We start from the raw sequence: 19,214 nt of genomic DNA, 5'->3' as shown, positions 1-19,214 counted from the left end.
ATAGAAGCAGTAGGGTCTGCCATTCAATCTTATCACAAACTCCAGCAGAAGATTGGGATTTTAGCTTAGCTTATTCCTTTCTACAACTGGGAGAATGGCATATGATCATTTCTTCCGCTAAGTGTGTGAAAGAATCTCTTCGAATGAGTAACAATATTTGAGTAAATGTGTAGAAGACTTGGCAAGATTTTGTTATAGATAGGATTCTGAGCACAAATGTATGTGTTATAATTTGTCTATTATACATAGCCCTCTACTTTTTTCTTTTTATTTATTATGATCTTTAAGTAGTTGTACAAAGGATTTGCCATTTAACAAAACAGTATATGCATACAATGAATTTTGATCTTTGACTGAAATTTTAATTTACTTCTACTTTTTTGAGTTTACTTTTTCTGCCCTTATTATGGCTAAAATCTTCCCATGAAGTTACAAAAACAAAATCATACACTTTCTCTGGTTCTTACTTTAAGCCAGAGTTTTATCAATTCAGTGATTATACTTCCAAACTAAATCTGAGTTTTAGTCAGCATAAAAAAAGCACTGGAAAGTGGAATTAGAAAGCTAAATTTGTCTTTTTTCCCTTCTTTTTTTATTTTATGATTTGATCAAGTTATGAAAGTATGTCTCAGCTTTGACATACTCACTGTTAAATGGGATAATACAAAAGATTTCATACGTTTCAATAAAATTTAAAGGAAATAATGCAAGCAGAAAACATTTTATAAACTCTAATTAAGCTAAAACTTGGGTATAATAATTTTAATCTAGTATTTTTTGTTAGTAGTATGGTGATTGTGTAGATTCTGAATTCCCCTGACATGTGCTAATCCAGAACTATGTTACAGAGCTAACTAGACTATTAACAATCAGGAAGAATGTACTTATGACTTTTACTTCTCTTCTATCTAAATAGTTACTGGCAATGTGACACAGAAATGGTGTTGCACTGCTCATGAACAATGATGTACCATCTAGAGAAAGCAAAGGACAAATGCAGACATCTGTTCCTCTTCATAGCACAGCCAAGAACCTAAATGCTATCGGTTGTTCTAGCACTTTTAAGTTCTCTTCCTTCATACCTGGAGCTGAAAGCTATTGAATTTTCATGCCAAGTTACTTAGGTAAAAATAAATACCGTGTTTAAGACAGATATTCTTTTTTCCCAGGTTCCCAATTCTTTTAAGTTTAGTTCCAGCAACAGTAGGTGAAGGATCTTATAAGCTACTATTGTCTAGTTGTCTATGTGCAGACTGCTCCCTGTGAGCTGGTTGTGTTCTATGGAAAGCTCCACAAGGTGTAAACTTACAACAACATTTTCAGAATGCATTAAGCATATAGTTTGACTGCAAAGAACCAAGATCTTTAAACTGTCAAGTCTTTCAAAGCACACAATAAAGTATTTCATATCCCTTCTCAAAACAAAATATCCCAAAACCAAAGCCCCCCAAATCCCTTATAACTCCAAAGCAAAACAAAACAAAAACACTCTGTTTTAAAAGAAAATATACAACTTTCTGAAAAAGAAAAAAAAAGCTAGAAGTTTTCTAAATCCAATTTCAATTTCAAAAATTCAGTAAATTCAGTGTTGGGCATGAAAGAGTCTCAGCTATAACTCTTATGAGTCATGCAGGCACAGACAGAAGAGGCTTAGTAACCTTTCATTTCAGGGACTGGGGATTTACTCCTGCTACTATAGTGTCTGTCTCTGTTTATCAGTTTGGAACAATCATCATCATGTTGTCATAAGACTGAGAAAAAGAAAACTTGATCAATGTTTTAAAAACTGACAAGACTTCTGTTGCACTGAACAATCTCCCAGAAGATACTATTCATTTTAATATAAAATGTAGCAGATCTACATATCTGAATAAAAAAAGATACCAGCAAAGAGGATATACAGCTGTAATAAACCTTATTTAAACATACATTAATGCAAATATCAGTCTGTTGCAAGTATACTTTTTTGATTAAATTGGCATACATCAAGTACAATTAAAAAGGTTATTTACAAGGAAGAAATACATAATTCTGCATCTTAACGGGTATGACAATCATAGATAATGGTTGCTAATTAACATACTTCTTTTGCTTTGGCTGTTAGATATTTCCTTTATTATTTATTTTTGACAATGGAAATAACTACTTCTAGAAGGTTCAAAAGGGTTAATTATTAATAACGTGCTTATAACACATTCATTGAGAAACAAAAGGCAATCTGCCTTAGAAAAGACAATGGAGATGATTCAGATGTGGTGAGATACAGCTTTTATTATTTTATTCTTTGAATATATGTAGAAGTATCCCATATCCTTCCATGTACAATTGTAAAGAAAAACCCAGGCATGGCAAAACCATCTTTCTCACAGTGTAGGTTGTTAATTATTCTCTCTGCGGACTGTCGATATAATGTGAAATTTTCATTCCCCATTCAACATGGAAAAAGTTGTGGCTGAAAATGTTAACATTTGCATTTTTATTTGTTGATTTATTTAAAGGACAGCCTCTTCTACAGCAATCCATCACTTAGTGACACCCCAAATATGAATAATGTATTGTATACTTGTGGTTACAATGTGTAATAAGTGCTAGAGACAGTAAAGGAATGTTAACTATGTTGCAAATGTAATATTTATCGACTCATAAAGTTTATTGCTTTTGAGGTTCAATAATACTGACCATAGGACATTAATATCACTTATCCTGATTTTAGATAGGCACCTTTGTATGTATCTATCTCATGCTAACAAAACAAATATACAATTTACAGCACAAGCAAAGAGGACATTAGAGTCTACCATGTGGAAGGCTGCAGTGCTTCTTTCTCCCTGTTTTACTTCTGGCTTCCAGCACTAATCACATAACCCCAAGCTGTCACGGGTAGTAAAGGCAATTGTCACATTGGCAAGAGAAGGTGGCAAGACTTTTCTAATGGGTGCTGTTTCTTTCCTCTTGATTAGTGCAGGCCACTGCACCTAGAGAGAGGTCTGCTAGGTCTTATTCTCTTCTTGGAATTTAGGGTAGAGAGAATAAGGGTTATTTCCTCACAATCTCTTCAGTACCTTTAAAGCTTTGTTGGGAGGAAGACCTGTAGTTTGCCCATAACTGAAAAGCAGTCCATAAAAATGCCTTCTGTACATTTTAAAATAAGAATAATTCAAATAATACTGACTTTTAAGTTTGTAAAGAAACCACTTTGCTATTCTAGTAACTGATTTTCATAGTACTGAATCTTTTTTGAACTCTGCACTTTGTATAATTGATCTATAATATGCCATTGTGCATTTGTAAGGATAAAAATTTGGTATGCTATGCATTGTTTTATTTAGCCAAAAACTCATTATCTAGAAAGCTTCTAAGAACCTATATTTAGCTGATATGCAGTTTTAAAGAATAAAGATTTTCAAAAATCTGTAACTATGAGTCTTCACAACAACTTTAACCTGGGCTTGTAAAACTCCACTAACTTGTTACTGGGCTTGTAAAACTCTACTAACTTGTTACAGCTCATCAGAAACTTTGAGCTGAGGACATTTTATAAAACATGATGGGGAAACATTTTATTCCTCTCGTTTTTATGCTTCTTTCTAAAGTATATTAAATAAGTGTTAAAGATCTCATTTTAAACCTTAACAATAGAAAAAAAAATCACTGAATCCATATAATAATTCTATTTTATTTCTTACTTCTCCAACGTGAACTAGATAGAAACTCTCTGAGCAAAGCTTTCAACCACAAGGTTAAATGGGCCCATACATTATTTGGTATCACAGCTAATGGGTCTTTGGCAAATGCCAACAAAGAGTAGCTTCTCATTGGATTATGGGTAGCCACCACAATAGGGAGGTTGTCATTGTCAACTATTGTACTATTTAAGATGATAGCTTTACCAGAAATGGTGGCTCAAATGGTAGTGCTAGCATTGAGCAAAAAAGCCCAGGCTCTGAGTTCAAGCCCCTAAGACAGAACAAAGAAGAAAAAGAAGAAGGAGGAAGAAGGAGGAAAAAGAAGAAAAAGAAGGAGGTGGAGGAAGGCTTTAGAGTCTGTAATAATAGCTTTTTCTTCCTTTTTGCTGTGTGATCTTAGATGAATTACTTGATTCCTTGGGGTCTTAGTTTCCTAGTTTTAAAAATGGGAATGATGGCAGCATTATTTGAAAAGATACAATCAAATAAAATAATATTCATTAATGAGCATTATCTGGAAACATGGTAGATACTTAAGAGACACCAATCATTATTATTATCCTCTGTTACAGAGAGTTACTTCTAAAAGGCTTTTCAATGCTACCTTCTACCTCCAGTATTAAAGGCATACTGATGAGAGCCATGACTAGAATGAACACTAGCTCTTAAGGATGGCTATCTTTTGGCCAATAGACACATGAAGAAATGCTCAACCTCCCTAGCCAGAAAAGAAATGCAAATCAAAACAACATTGAGATACCACCTCACCCCAGTTAGAATCGCAATAATCAAGAACTCTAATAACAACAGATGCTGGAGGGGATGTGGACAGAAAGGAACCTTACTTCATTGTTGGTGGGAGTGTAAACTTGTTCAACCACTTTGGAAAGTAGTATGGAGGTTCCTCAAAAGACTTCACATAGAGCTCCCCTATGACCCAGCAATCCCACTTTTGGGCATTTACCCAAATGTTTACAAACAAGACCACACTAAAGCTACCAGCACAACTATGTTTATTGCAGCATTATCTACCATAGCTAAGATCTGGAACCAACCCAGATGTCCCTCAGTAGATGAATGGATCAAGAAAATGTGGTATATATACACAATGGAATTCTATGCCTCCATCAAAAAGAATGCCATTGCCCCATTTGTTAGGAAATGGAAAGACTTGGAAAAAATTATATTAAGTGAAGTAAGCCAAGCCCAAAGAAACATAGGTCCCATGGTTTCCCTTATTTGCAAAAACTAGTATATGTATGAGTCAAGCAGAAAAGGTCAGATAAGGTGATGTTAGGGAAAGGAACCTTTAGATATGTATTTAAATGTTTTTTTTTCTTTCATGCATTTGTTTCTAACGCAATTATAAGATTATTTCTTTGTTGCTTTGTATGTCCCTCCCCCACAGTATAACCCCTGCTTTCACTGTATTTGATGTCGGTATAATTTGTGGAGGGGAAGGGGGAAAAACAAGTCGTTTAAATAAGGATATAGGTGGACCCGTTGCAACAATGAGAAGTACAAGTTGTCATGTCGAAAACGAACTTTACAACTTTGGGGCGGGTGGGTGGGAGGATTGGGTGGGGGGGGGGCAAGGAGGAGGCTGGGAAGGGATATGAAGGGTAAACAAAGGAGGAGGCTACAATGCTTGATAAGAAATGTACTCATTATCTTGCCCATGTAATTGTAACCCCTCTGTACAGTACGTTCACAATAAAAAATAAAAATTAAAAAAAAAGGATAGCTATCTTTGACTTTTTGGGGGGATAGTATTTACATAGAAACTGGATGAAATACAACTCTTTTAGAGGAAGAGAAGTTAATGCTTTGCTCCCTTCCAAAATGATCACAAAACAAGCATAAACTTTATAGCATATGAGAGTAATAATTTGACATTTTACTTTGCAAATCCAATGGACTCTGAATTAACTACAAATTTAAGTATTAAAAATCTATATTCATCTGATAAAACACTTGAACTTAAGAACTCAAAACAAATCATATCCCAAAGGAAACAAAAACCAAGATCTATGGTGTTGATGTTTATATATTGAGATCATAAATACATAATTTTGGAGTTGTCTTATTAGATATAAGAAATTTTAAATAACATTATTTATTTCCCTGATTTGTGGAAAAGAAAATGAGTTACACTAATAATGTCCTGGTATAAGTAGATGTCAATATACTTTTTTTTTCATTTGGATATTATCCTTGTACTGGAGCCATGCTAATCTTTGCATTGTTCCAATTTTAGCAATTTTAGTATATGTGCTGTTGACACACTCAGTATACTTTTAACTAGTACAAAAGCCACTAGCATTGCCAAAACTAATTTGGTTACTTAAACTTACGGTCCAAACGTACAACCATTACATGACAAATGGGGAAGGACCTGATGTTAAGCAGATTTCTAAATAAAGGATAGGATTAGCTTTGAGTTTGTATGGAAATCCTTAACAAGTATTTTTTTTTTTTTATTTTATTTTTATTTTATTTTTATTTTTTTTATTTTTTTTTATTTAAAGTTTTTTTTTTATTTGTGTAACAGTAAACATTTCTTTTTTTTTTAAATTTAATTTAATTTTATTTGTGAACATACTGTACAGAGGAGTTACAGTTACATGGGCAGGATAATGCGTACATTTCTTACCAAGCATTGCAGCCTCCTCCTTTGTTTATCCTTCACATCCCTTCCCAGCCTCCCCCCTCCCCCCCTAATCCCATTCCTTCTCTTAACAAATATTTTTATTAAGTGAGTGTAAAGAAAACTCCATGTGATTTAACATGGCCAAATCTACTTTGTTCAAAGTAAGGACCTCTCAAATAAGAACCACTAAAAATCATCAAGATTTTTCTAATTATTATTTAAAAAATCTCAGAAGATTCTCCCATGAAAAGAATATTAATTCAAATATTTAATATTAAGTATTAAATAAAATCCATAAACTCACTGAGAGATGTTATGTTGGGATGATGAGGAGGCCGAGGTTACAAGCTCCTTTTGGCTTCTTACTAAGATAGGAGATGTAGATGCATCTTTTCTAACTTCTGTCACTTTTACTGTATGAACAATAAAGAAAATAATTAGTAATTTTATTCAAATACATTGAAACTGAACAACATATTATTGATGACCAGTGGACTACTGAAGAAATAGGAGGGAAATAGAAAAAAGTCTCTAAAATCTAATAAAAATACAACCTACAAGAATCTTTGGGATATAGCAAAGGCGGCCCTAAAAGGTAAGTTTGTAGGTCTAAGTAGTTACATCAAAACAACAGAAAACTCAAACTAATGCCCTAGTTATGAATCTTGTACTTCTTGAGAAACAAGAACAAGCCAAGCCCCAAATTAGCAGATGGAAAGAAATAATAAATAAGATGGCAGAAGTTAATGAAATGGAGACCTCAAAACTACACAAGGAATCAATGTTGGTTCTTCGTAAAAGTACATGAATTGATCAATTTTAGCCTATTTGACTGAAAGAAAAATGGAAAAGACCCACATCAAGCGGGGCACTGGTGGCTCATGCCTATAATCCTAGATACTCAGGAGGCACTAGGGGCAGGAAAGCCTGTGAAACTCTTATCTCCAATCCCCTACCAAAATTAAAAAAAAAAAAAAAAAAAGAAGAAGCCAGAAGTAGAGCTGTGGCTCAAGTGGTGAAGTGCTAGCCTTAAGCAACAAACCTCAGTATCCAGGTCCTGAGGTTAAGCCCAGGACTAGCCCAAAACAAAATAAAACAAACAACAACAAAAAAGATGACACTAACAAAATTAAGAGATAAAATTGGAGTATCACAACAAATACCAATGAAATCTAGAGGATTGTGAAGGCATACTTTAAAAAAACCTATAATCAAATACACTGGAAAAACGGAGAAGAACTAGATAATTTCCTAAATGTAGTTGACTTACCAAAATTAAACCAAGAAGATATAAACCAGTTAAATAATTTTAAAATAAGCAATGAGACTGAGCAGAATTAAGAGTCTCTCAACAAAGAAAAAGGGGAAAAAGAAAGAGGGGGAAGCAAAACTATAAACTTATTCTATGAAGCCAATGTTATATTCACTCCCAAACTAGAAAAGGGTAGAATTAAAATAAGGATCATAGAGCAAAAAAAGTATTTGCAAACTGAATTCAACAACACATTAAAACAACCAGATATTATGATCAAGTTATATCCAAGGATGCAAAGATGGTTCAATATACACAATGTATGTAATACATACATTGAGAGATGTTATATTGGGATGATGAGGAGGCCGAGGTTACAAGCTCCTTTTGGCTTCTTATTAAGATAGGAGATGTGGATGCATCTTTTCTAACTTCTGTCACTGTTACTGTATGAACAATAAAGGGAATAATTAGTAATTTTATTCAAGTACATAGAAACTGAACAACATATTATTGAATGACCTGCGGATCGCTAAAGAAATAGGAGAGAAATAGAAAAAAATATCTCTAAAATCTAATGAAAATACAACCTACAAGAATCTTTGGGATATAGCAAAGGCTGTATTATAAAATACATAAATGTAATATAGCATATATAAAAACAGAATCCAATAAATATGTCAACATATAAAGGCTTTATATGCTGAATGGGGAAAATTTAATATTTCCTCTGAAGTTGGGAATGACACAAGAATGTCTGCTCCCTCTACTTTCATTCAATATAGTATTGGGGTTCCTAGCCTGAATAAGGAAAGGGAAAGAAAGAAAAGGTATTCAAATAGGAAAGAAAGGTATCCAATTGTCTATATTTGCAGATGATATAATTCTGTCCATAAAAGACACTATAATTCCACCGAAAAACTCCTAGGTCTGTTAAATACTTACAGCAACATATGAATATAAAACCAACATACAAAATGCAATCATTTTTCTGTATACCAATAATTAACAGAGTGAGAAAGAAATCAATAAAATAATTCCATTCACTGTAAGCTAAAAAAGTTCTAAGTATAATATCAAATAATGAGGTAAAAGACCTCCACAATAAAAAAAGTTTAAGGCCTTTAAGAAACTAAAAATATGAGAAGATAGAAAGACCTCCCATACTCATTACTGGCAGATTATATCATGAAATTGGCCACATAACCAAAAGCAATCTACAGATTTAATATAATGCCCATCAATGTTCAAAAGTCATTCTTACTCCTGGTTATAACCAAAAGCATCATACCTCCTATCCAACTGTGCCTTCTCCTCAGAAATGATAAATATCTGGGAATACTTAATGAACAGCAGTTACAGGAAGAAAGGAAAACTTATATGGCAAAAAAAGTCCTGAATGCTACTTGGGTTTTGGGTAGGTATCATCCACCTTACCCACCTGAAACAATTATCCAAGGATTAGGAACCACTAGACTAGCCAAGCATTCATTTGCCCTGCCACAGATAAGAACTGCCATTTTGAGTCTTAACTCCTATTACCTACATGATGAGCAGGAAATGTTTTCTCTTTTTCTGTTTCTCCCTACTTTAACTGTTTGACTAAAATAAATCCTTGCTAAAACTTTCAAAAACAAGTATCAACCAACACCCAAAACAACAAAAAAAGAGAAAGTATAAAAGATCCAAGTAGCAAAGATCATCCTAAGCAAAATGAGCAGTCACACTTCAAATTATATTACAGTGGCACCATCACAAAAACAACATGACACTGGCAGAAAAACAGATACGAAGACAACCGAACTGAATAGATGCCACAGAAATAAAATCACACAATTACTGCTACTTTATGTTGACAAAGGAGTAAAAAACATACACTGGAAAGAAGATAGCCTTTTCAGCAAACAGTTTTAAGGAAACTGGTAACTGCCATACAGAAGACAAACTACATCTATGGCTTTCCCTCTATAAAAATTGACTCCAAAAGGGTTAATGATGTGATTATAAGACCGCAAACCCTGAACCTACTACAGGGAAACATACAAAAAAACTCTTGAAGATATCCATATGGATATCTAGTAGGACACTAATTGCCCAGCAAATAAGAGCAGGAATTGACTGATCAAACTGAGAAGTTTCTACATACTAACAGAAACAATTACCAAAGAACCAAGAGAATGGGGAGAATCTTCACCAGCTGCTCAACAAAATGAGGATTAATATCCACACTACACAAAGTGCTAAAAAAAAAAAAAAACAGCATAAGAGTAAACATCTCAATCCAACAAATGGGCAAATTGAACAATAAAGTTTTCAGAAAAGGTACAAATGGCCAATAGATGTGTATACAAACATTCAGCATCATTATCCATGAAAAAATGCAAATCAAAACTACACTAAGATTCTATGTCATCTCAATTCAGAATGGCTATCATTAAGAAAACAAACAGCAAATGCTGATGAGGCTATGGGGACAAAGATATACCAGTTGATGGGCAAGTAAACTAGTGTAACTACTACAAAAACTAGTATGGAGGTTCCTCAAAAAATAAATATAGATATATCTAGTGACTCCACCATACTACTATAAATCAGTGTACCAGAAAGGCAGCTGCATACCCATGTATATTGCAGCTGTTTCCAATAGTAAATTGGAAAATCGACCACAGCCCAATCACTAATAACACACATGCATGCACACACACACATACACACACACACACTCACACACACACACACACACACACACACACACACACACACACATATTTAATTTCCCCAACTGGAGAGAAGGAAGGGGACAGTGGGAACACAAAGGAGTTGATACTATTCAAAATACACTATATAATTATATAGAAACATCACAATGAAAGCCTCTTGTGTTACTAATGCATGATAATTCAAAACAAGGAAACATTTTGCTACAAATATTGTTTTTAAATCAAATTTGTAGATAAAGAAAATAAATGATAAATGCTTTCATCATCTGCCTATGGTCAAAAGCTAGTAAGCCAGCATCCATGTCTACACAATCATTAGCATGGTTTCTGTAGTGTAGTGGTTATCACATTCGCCTCACACAATCAAAATTAGAGTTTTCACCGTTAAACTATAATGTATGATGTAGGCATTAAAAAGAGGAGAAATTATACCTGGCTTTAGGATTAGGGAAGTTTTGATGCAGGTGGTGGCATTTTGATAGGAAAGAATGAGGAGGATGGACTTTGAAGCAGGAATTTATATTAACAAAAGCATTACATAAAAAAACAATTAATTTATTCAAGAAACACTTATTGAATATCATTATGTTCTTATATCTTGCTAATGACTTTAAATGTATAATCTCATTAATCTTGTTTAACAGTTTCTAGATTAGAAAAAGAAGTGAAAACTGGAAAAATGGTAAAGTTTATAAAAATTCACACAGCCAGCAGGGCAAGCTGCATTTTAAATGTAATCAGGCTTGATGCTACATCTCAGATATTTTACCATTTGTCAGATGGTCAAAAATAAACCAAAACACCTCCACAAGAATAGTAGCTAAACTGGACTTTATATAGAATATCATGTCCAAAATGTAGAATAGGGTGGAACAGACAGAAAAGAAGTTCACTCTACTAATTTTTGGCAGCTTCTTGGGTAATGTAGAAGAAAGTAAGATGGGAAAGTATATAAACAACTGAAATTGATTCTTCTTGTTTGGGGCCTGTGATGAGGCAGAATGAAATGGCAGGAACATATTAAAGAGCAAAGCTACTCATGTCATGCCACCTGGAAAACAAGGAGAGAAAAGGGGTCCTAATATACCGTTCAAGGGTGCATCCCCAATCACCTAACTGCCTCCAACTTCACAGTCCCCTCTTATAAAGGTTCTACCACCTCCAGTAGCACCACAAGCTGGTAACCAAGTCTTCCACACATGGCCTGTAGAGGATACTGTCTGTGAGATCCAGACTTCAAAACCACTGAGCTTCACAAGCCAGACTTCTGGGATAGACTACCCGTATTGGTCATTTGGAAATTTTACCTCATGATTTTCTTTCATATTCACATACAGATTGTACTGTTAATGCTTTAACTTTTTGACTTAAAATTTTATTTTAAAAATTACATCATTAGCATAAATAAAAACTAGTATTACTTGTGATAAGCAGATGATTTAAAAAAACTGAAAGTGATTTGTGGGTGAGATGAGAGAGAAGAAATGCCTGGTTGTAACACATTATAAATATCTTTCAGTCACTATCACAGAACAGTGGAACATTATTAGTCTTAACTTTTTCTGTTTTGATATTTCTGTTCAATTTGGTTGAGACAACTAATATTTGATGGGTATAATTTAAGGAAGTAAATTTGAAAGAGGATCAAGGGACTTTTTATAATATATGGATATAACTCAGTAATGTGTGCATACCTTAAAACTGTAACCACAACAACCTGTATATCTGTGCTTACTCATTCTTCTGGGGAGTACAGTACTTCATCAAAGTTTGAAAGGATATGAGACCTCCAAAATGGTTAGGAATATTTGCTCTAAGGTATATGCCATTTAATTATTCCTTTTTCATAATTCTCTACTATCTACTAATTGTAAAAATTTCAGAAATTATATAAAATTTCAGAAAGCTTTTAATTTTGTCTCTTCTATGAACTTGCATATCTGTAAGTTTAGTAGAAGTTGTGCATATTCAAATTAGTGGATCTCTGAACATTTACACATACGTACATATACTTTTTAAAATACAAAAATTTAATACTTTTAATTTTTGAAAGAATATTACCAATTAGACTGATGAACTTCATATATAAATGTTTATGCTTTTATGTCTGTGAATACACTTAAATACATTTTTGCATGCAAAGATGAAACTGCCCATAATGGATCATGCCCTGTTTATAGATAATTGGTTCTGTCAGCCCATAAACATTTCTTGATAAGATAATTCTTTCTTAGAATTCAGTGATTAGAAACCTGTTTCTGTGCCCTTTGGTTTTATTTTGTATTTTCAAAACAGTTGAGGTATTTTATATATTCAGTTTAAAAGAATGAATTTTAAGAAAATACCAGTAACGCTTCCCTGATTAACAAACAAAGTAACTTTGCCATTCAGATGTTATTCTGGTAATTATTTCTTTTCTGTTCTCTATGGTATTGACATGTTTGTATTGGGTAAAATAAACTTTTGTTTTTGAGCTTTATAAAAATTAAAATATGCTAAAGATATTCTTTTGAGACTTCTTTTGCTCAATATCATGCCTTAACGTTTATCTACATTAATGATTGACATAGTTATGGTTTTATTTCTTTGTTATGCAGTATGACTTTTAACAGTTCTGCTAGCAGTTGATGGATGTTTGGAGTTAATTCTGATTTGGGGCTGTTCAGAAGAATACTGCTGTTAGAGAAGCAATCAGGTATCCACCTAAATATACTCTTTCCTTCTTTCTAGCTACACAGCTAGGTTATATCCCTTGGTTTCCTTTTAATTAAGTGTGATCTGTGGACATTCTATATACCACTTTAGACCTGTAATATAAAAATCTTCCATGTGTATTCTTCCATACCTTTCTTTTATTCTAATGGACTTAGTATTGTGGCAAGGCCAAATGTCTCCTGTGAAGGGTCAGATAATAAATCAGGCTTTGTGGGCCAAATGGCCATTGTCACAACTACAAACTTTGCTGTTATTGCATGAAAACAGTGCTTTGTAAAGGAAAAGGGACAGCTGTTTTCCAACAAAACTTTATTTACACTAGTAGTAGGCCAAATTGGGCTAATGGTCCAAGTTCCCTTTCCTGTTCTTAATCTTATAGGGAAAAATTCAATATGTTACAATTACAAATGTTAAGTGAAGGTTTTACATATATGCTCATATGCTCTTTACATGTTGGGCAATTCCCTTCAAGTCCTACTTTACTAATGGTTTTTAACATGAAACAATAGCTGGATTGAAAATGCTTTTTCTATGTCAACGGCAGACTCATGTGGTTTTCCCTTCTTTCTGTTAATTGAGTTAATGACATTGATTGATTTTTTTTTCCATGTTGAACCAACTGAGTTAAATCCTAAACTAAATTCCACTTGGCCATGGTACCTAATCACCTGCATCTCCCCACCCCCTTTTTTTAATGCCAATTCTGGGGCTTGAACTCAGGGTCTGGGTATTCTCCCTAGGGTCAGCATCTTGAGCCACAGCTCCACTTTCAGCATGAATTGAAGATAGGAGTTTCACAGGCTTATTAACTTCCCTCAAGATTCTCAGATCTCAGCCCCCTGAGTAGATGGGATTACAGGCTTGAACCACTGTTGTCTACCTCATGCCTTTTAATACGTTGCTGCATTCAGCTTGCTACTCCTTTGTTGAAGATACTCTCATACATATTTATAAGGGAGGTTGATCTATAGTTTTCTTATTAGTGTTTGCCTGGCTCTGGTATCTGAAGTTCTTAAAACAAGGCAGGATGGATTCTTCCCTGTAACATTATATGAAAAAAATCTTAGAAGAATTTGTTTTCACTCTTTTTTAAAAAACAACAACAACAACAACAAGAAACATTTGGTAGAATTCATTAGCAAAGTGATCTGGTCCTTGGCTTGTCTTTTTTGGGGGGAGGGGTTTTGATTACTAACTAATTCTTTTGTTAAAGATCTACTCAGATTTTTCTATTTATTAGAGTCAGTTTTACTAATGTTTCTAGAAATTTACCCATTTTGTCTAAGTTATCTAGTTTCCTGGCTTTTGATTGGTCTATTGTTTGCCTCAGTTATTATTATTATAATTTTGCCATAGGTGACATAGTCGGTTCATTTGACTTAATGTTTTCATATTCATTAATGTTTAATATACATTAAAATGTGTACATTTAAATGTATACACATTAACATACATATTTCCATATACATTTTAATGCTTAGTATCTATTAAAAGCATGAGCTATCAGCAATCCACTAGATCTATGCAATTCTATTGTATCTAAATTAAGCCTAAATTAGAAAAAAAAATCAGCTGGGCACTGGTGGGCACTTGTATTTCTAGCTATTACGAGCTATTCAGAGGCTGAGATCTGAAGATCACAGTTCAAAGGTAGCCCAAGCAGGAAAGTCCATGAGATTCCTTTTTTTTTTTTTTTTTTTTTTTTTTGTGGTCCTGGGGCTTGAACTCATGGTCTGGGCACTGACTCTGAGCCTTTATGCTTAAGGCCAGCTCTCTACCACTATTATAACAACTCCACTTCTGGCTTTTGGGTAGTTAACTGGAGATAAAAATTTCATGGACTTTCCAACCTGGGATGGCTTTGAACTGTGATTCTCAAATTTTAGCCGCCAGAATAACTAGGATTATAGGAGTGAGCCACCAAGGATTATCTCAATTAACCACCCAAAAGCAGGAAGTAGTACTGTTCTTTAAGTAGTAGAGCACTAGCCTTGAGCATGAAAGCTCAGGAACAGCACCCATGCTGTTTAAGCCCTGGGACACACACACACACACACACACACACACACACACACACACACACACACACACACACACCACACCACACCACACCACACCACACCACACCACACCACACCACACCAATCACCAGTTTTCTAAACTCCTAAGGCAATGCTGTTTTTCAGTCTAAACCCTACTGCCTTCTCTTTGGCATCTGCAATCAATCATTATAAAGACTTTGAAGGGATAAGCAGATATTTTGCTTAAATCACAAAATCACTGCAGGCACTGAGGTTAAAAGGCTTAACTGATTAGTTCCTTATTTGAGAAATCAGGACAAGGTATAGAAAAATATCAATATATTTAATGTTATGTTAATTTGTTCAACAAATATATAAATAAGCACCCACTACATGTTAGGTAATGGGGATATAATACTGAACCTACTGAGTCTACACTGTAGTGAGAGAAGATATATAAAATATATATAATAAATAGGTAAATGAGACAATTTGTTGAGCTACTTCTTTCCATTGTAAAGGATGAAAAGTATGGGCTATAATTTAAGTGACAATATTCGATATACAGCAACTTCAACTCTTAAAATAATCTCTTACATTGTAATTTTTAACGAAATGGACATAAAAATTTATTCTACATGTCTGGGTTTATTCATCACACTCTAATATGCTTGCCTTCTATATACTGTTGATAAAACTATCAATGGATATTATATCTTTTTTTTTTTTTGGTTGGTTGTGGGACTTGAACTCTTGAGCCACAGAGCCACTTCTGGTTTTCTAGTGGTTTATTGGAGATAAGAGTCTCATGGAGTTTCCTGACCAGGCTGGCTTTGAACAACGATCCTCAGATCTCAGCCTCCTGAGTAGCTAGGATTACAGGCATGAATCACCAGCACCAGGCTTGTATATTATATCTTTTATCTCAGCCTTTTGGGAATCAGAAGTAACATCTTCTAGTACTTATGATTAAATATAATAATAATACCTACGGTAATAATGATAAAGGGAACATAAATACATGATCCTTTAAGACAAGATGGAAATGGTTTCTGTACTTTGGATATTTCAACTTAGCTATGTTTTTAATCATGTCACCTGCTACTATTGGCAATAAAGAATGTTCACATCTTTGAAAGTACAAGGTCAATTAGAAGACTCATTAGGTGCTTTAGAGATTATTCTTCACTTCAACCAAGTCAACAGTAGTTCTCTTTTAGTAAAAAAAACTACACACAACAACGACAACAACAAATCCCAAAGATAAATCAAAGGCATGGTCAAGCCATCATCTAAATCCAAGTTATGCTAGGGGTTAACATTTCTAAAAGATTTAAGGTAATTTAAAGATACATGAAAGAGGTTCAAACAGGTGCTAGTTCTAAATATAGTTAAGGGCTTTGTGAAGGCCTTAAAGCTTTATTTAGGAAAGGACTAGTGTCTAAGCCTAAATTATAATATTTCAGTTCTGGAACATGTATGCTCAGGGGTTTTTGCTTCATTTAGTACATAAGCATAATGAAAAAAAATATGTGCTCAATTTCAAGCACTTTTAAAAGAAGGAATTTGCAATTGCTCAGGAAGGAAAAATTCCAGGCAAAATGGCAAAGAATGTTTTGCTGCTCTATAAGAGGAAAAAAGAGTAACAAATATCAAGTGTTTCTAGATTCATGCCTTACAAAAGGCATGAATTTAGGTTTTTTCAAGTGATCCAAGTTTAGATTTTTTTCAAATAATTTCTCCCTATTCCACATAGCTCTATAAAAGCAACTAAATAAAATAAAGCATTCAGTTTATGTTTTAAGTATAATTCTGACAATACTGTGCATATTTTGCTAGTATAAAGTCATTAATTGAGTCAATTAATATGGTCTCTTATATATATTTGGCATCAATCAAGTTGGAGGAATGCTGAGGACAGAGGTAACTGAATAGGAGACTGGCAATAAAGATTAATTAATGGTCCTGTAGTACACATCCTGTAGTACCTTATGATTAAAGGACAACCATGAAAGAAACAAAGGATATAAGACATAAAAAACATTAGTAAAATATTCAGACACCCTAAAGAGGGGGAAGCAATTAAAGAAATACCAGACCAAACAGTGTAACTTGGAAAATCAGTGCTAGGTCACTAGCTTTAAAATGAGGAAGCATCTAAGTCTACTGCTCTGTACACCTTGAGAGAGGAGGTCTCTCATTTAGTTGGGTGCCACAGAAAAGGTTAATGCAATAATTTTGTTCTGTCCTGGAATCTGCTCACAATAATCTGCAATAGTAGAATGGGGCTAATTGCTCAATAATAGAATGAAAGAAAAAATACAAGATCATTTTATACACGAGTAGAAAAGGATAGTTTTTGAGAATACCTTAAAATCAAAACTTTAAAAAAGATGAAATGTTTTCTATATGTTTTTTTCACTGTAACATTACAATCTCCCTCTTAATAAAAGAAAAAGAAAAAAGAGGCAGGTATATGGGAATAAGGGTGAAAACAAAAAACAAAACTAAACAAACAAACAAAAAGACTGAAAGAAACCATGAGTGAGAATGTTCCTGAAAACTTCACAAAATTCTAACTGCTTTTGCTTTGTTACATTGACTGCTACAACAACATTAGGAAACTACCATTAGGATTCATTGTGTACAACAAAAAGTGCTGAAATGTCAGCAGACTATACAGCAAAAAGTAATGGGTTCTGAACTCCTAGTAGTCAAAAATAATTTTGTTTCAAATTAGAAATTGATTTTTTTTGGACATAAGCCCCTTTTGGGCTTCTGGCTTGGGTAGCTGGAACCAGGAGAGATTAACCTCCACCACAGCCAAGGACTGATGATACCTTTTTCTCAAAGTGCCTTTTCAATTGCTGCTTCCTAATGTTGCTGTGATCTTTACTAATAACATAGTTATTTGTCTCTTTGCTATTACACTGCAATTTTTTCATTTTGGCATTTTATTTTAGTGCTGACATACAACATGAATTTGTTGACAAGTTATCAGAAGTCTATGTTAAGCCTTGCAGTGTAGCTAACAGACTAGTTCTCAACTGTTCTCCACTCCATAGTGCAATCACTAAGAGAGGACAAGGGTGAAGCACAGGCTTCCCATGTCTGAAAGACTATCTCTCGAGAAAGGAAAGAAAGTTCTATTTCATACAGTAAGTCTACACAATTTCATTTTTGTTTTGGTAGCAAAGTCTGGTACCAAAGAAACTATTAGGTCATCTTAAAGCAATGGAAATGTGCAGAAAACTTGCCTATGTCAAAGAAAACAAACTTTTGTTTCAAATGTGGAGTCAAATTGGACTAATTGTCACTTCACCTCTCAATTACCTGGGAGAGAATTAATCAATTTCTAGATTAAACGTAATTAAAACCAAAAGTCCTAACAAAGCTGGCAGCTGGTAGGAAAGAGGGGCAAAAGCAAGGTTTTCTCATAAAGCAATGCTCCACTCCTAAATAAATAAATGAATTTAACAGTGGTTAGAAATAAAAATGCAGGTGAAAGTTAGGTGAAAAAGCTATGTAAAAAAGAGCTAAATAAAGGAATTGGGGTTAGTAGTTGTAAATAGGCAAAAAAGATGAATGTTCACCAGGTCTGAGGAGAAGGGGTTCAAATCTCTTCAGCTCTCACCTCTCTTCTGTACAGTGAGGCTCTTTTCCCTTCCAAAGTTATACAAGAGACACTCCAAGAACAAGTGTAAAATAATTTACCTCTTTGGGGTTTGCATGTATCTGTTTTTGGACACACCCACTGGGCATCATCTTCTATACATGACTGAAACCCAACGGTCTTCTTCTCCTTTTTGTTGTTCTCTTTACTATGTGGGGAGCCTTGGTACTTTTTAAAGGATGCTGAGGTTGTAGGTGGCCATTCATCACATTTTGACGTTAAGAAACTGAAAGAGCAAAAATGAATGAATTGTAGAGAGTACAAAAAGGGATGTGAAACAAAGATATTTAAATTCAGCATGAGTTAAAATACAATTCATGGTACAGAGAACTTCCTTTTCTTATATTTTTATTTAGATATAATTTGAATAATTTACTAAAAGTCTATTTTGGGTCTTACCACAATAATTTTAAAAAATGCAAAATTTGTCTCTTTAATGGAAGTTTATAACATCATTATCAGTGAAGGTATAGGGACAAAAAATCTTTAATACACTA

The 19,214-nt window shown here is 33.9% G+C and overlaps 1 protein-coding gene across 3 annotated transcripts in view; it reads right to left on the bottom strand.

Moving 5' to 3' along the window:
• The window catches only part of Kiaa1328 (KIAA1328 ortholog), a 187,486-nt gene that overhangs the window by 36,118 nt on the left and 132,154 nt on the right, over nt 1–19,214 (bottom strand). For 2 of the 3 annotated variants that reach the window (XM_042675286.1, XM_042675287.1), the window contains 2 exons: nt 18,759–18,943; nt 6,641–6,749 (listed from right to left, as the gene is read on the bottom strand). In XM_042675286.1, the coding sequence (XP_042531220.1) occupies nt 6,641–6,749; nt 18,759–18,943 (294 nt within the window). Of the gene's footprint in view, nt 1–6,640; nt 6,750–7,923; nt 8,035–18,758; nt 18,944–19,214 lie in introns of all 3 variants that reach the window. The other variant, XM_042675285.1, reaches the window with a different exon arrangement.

The sequence above is a fragment of the Dipodomys spectabilis genome, unplaced genomic scaffold (assembly GCF_019054845.1).
Source record: "Dipodomys spectabilis isolate Male_0828 unplaced genomic scaffold, ASM1905484v1 ptg000024l, whole genome shotgun sequence".
In the NCBI taxonomy this organism is placed as follows: domain Eukaryota; kingdom Metazoa; phylum Chordata; class Mammalia; order Rodentia; family Heteromyidae; genus Dipodomys; species Dipodomys spectabilis.
This window is presented reverse-complemented; position numbering and strand designations above follow the sequence as displayed.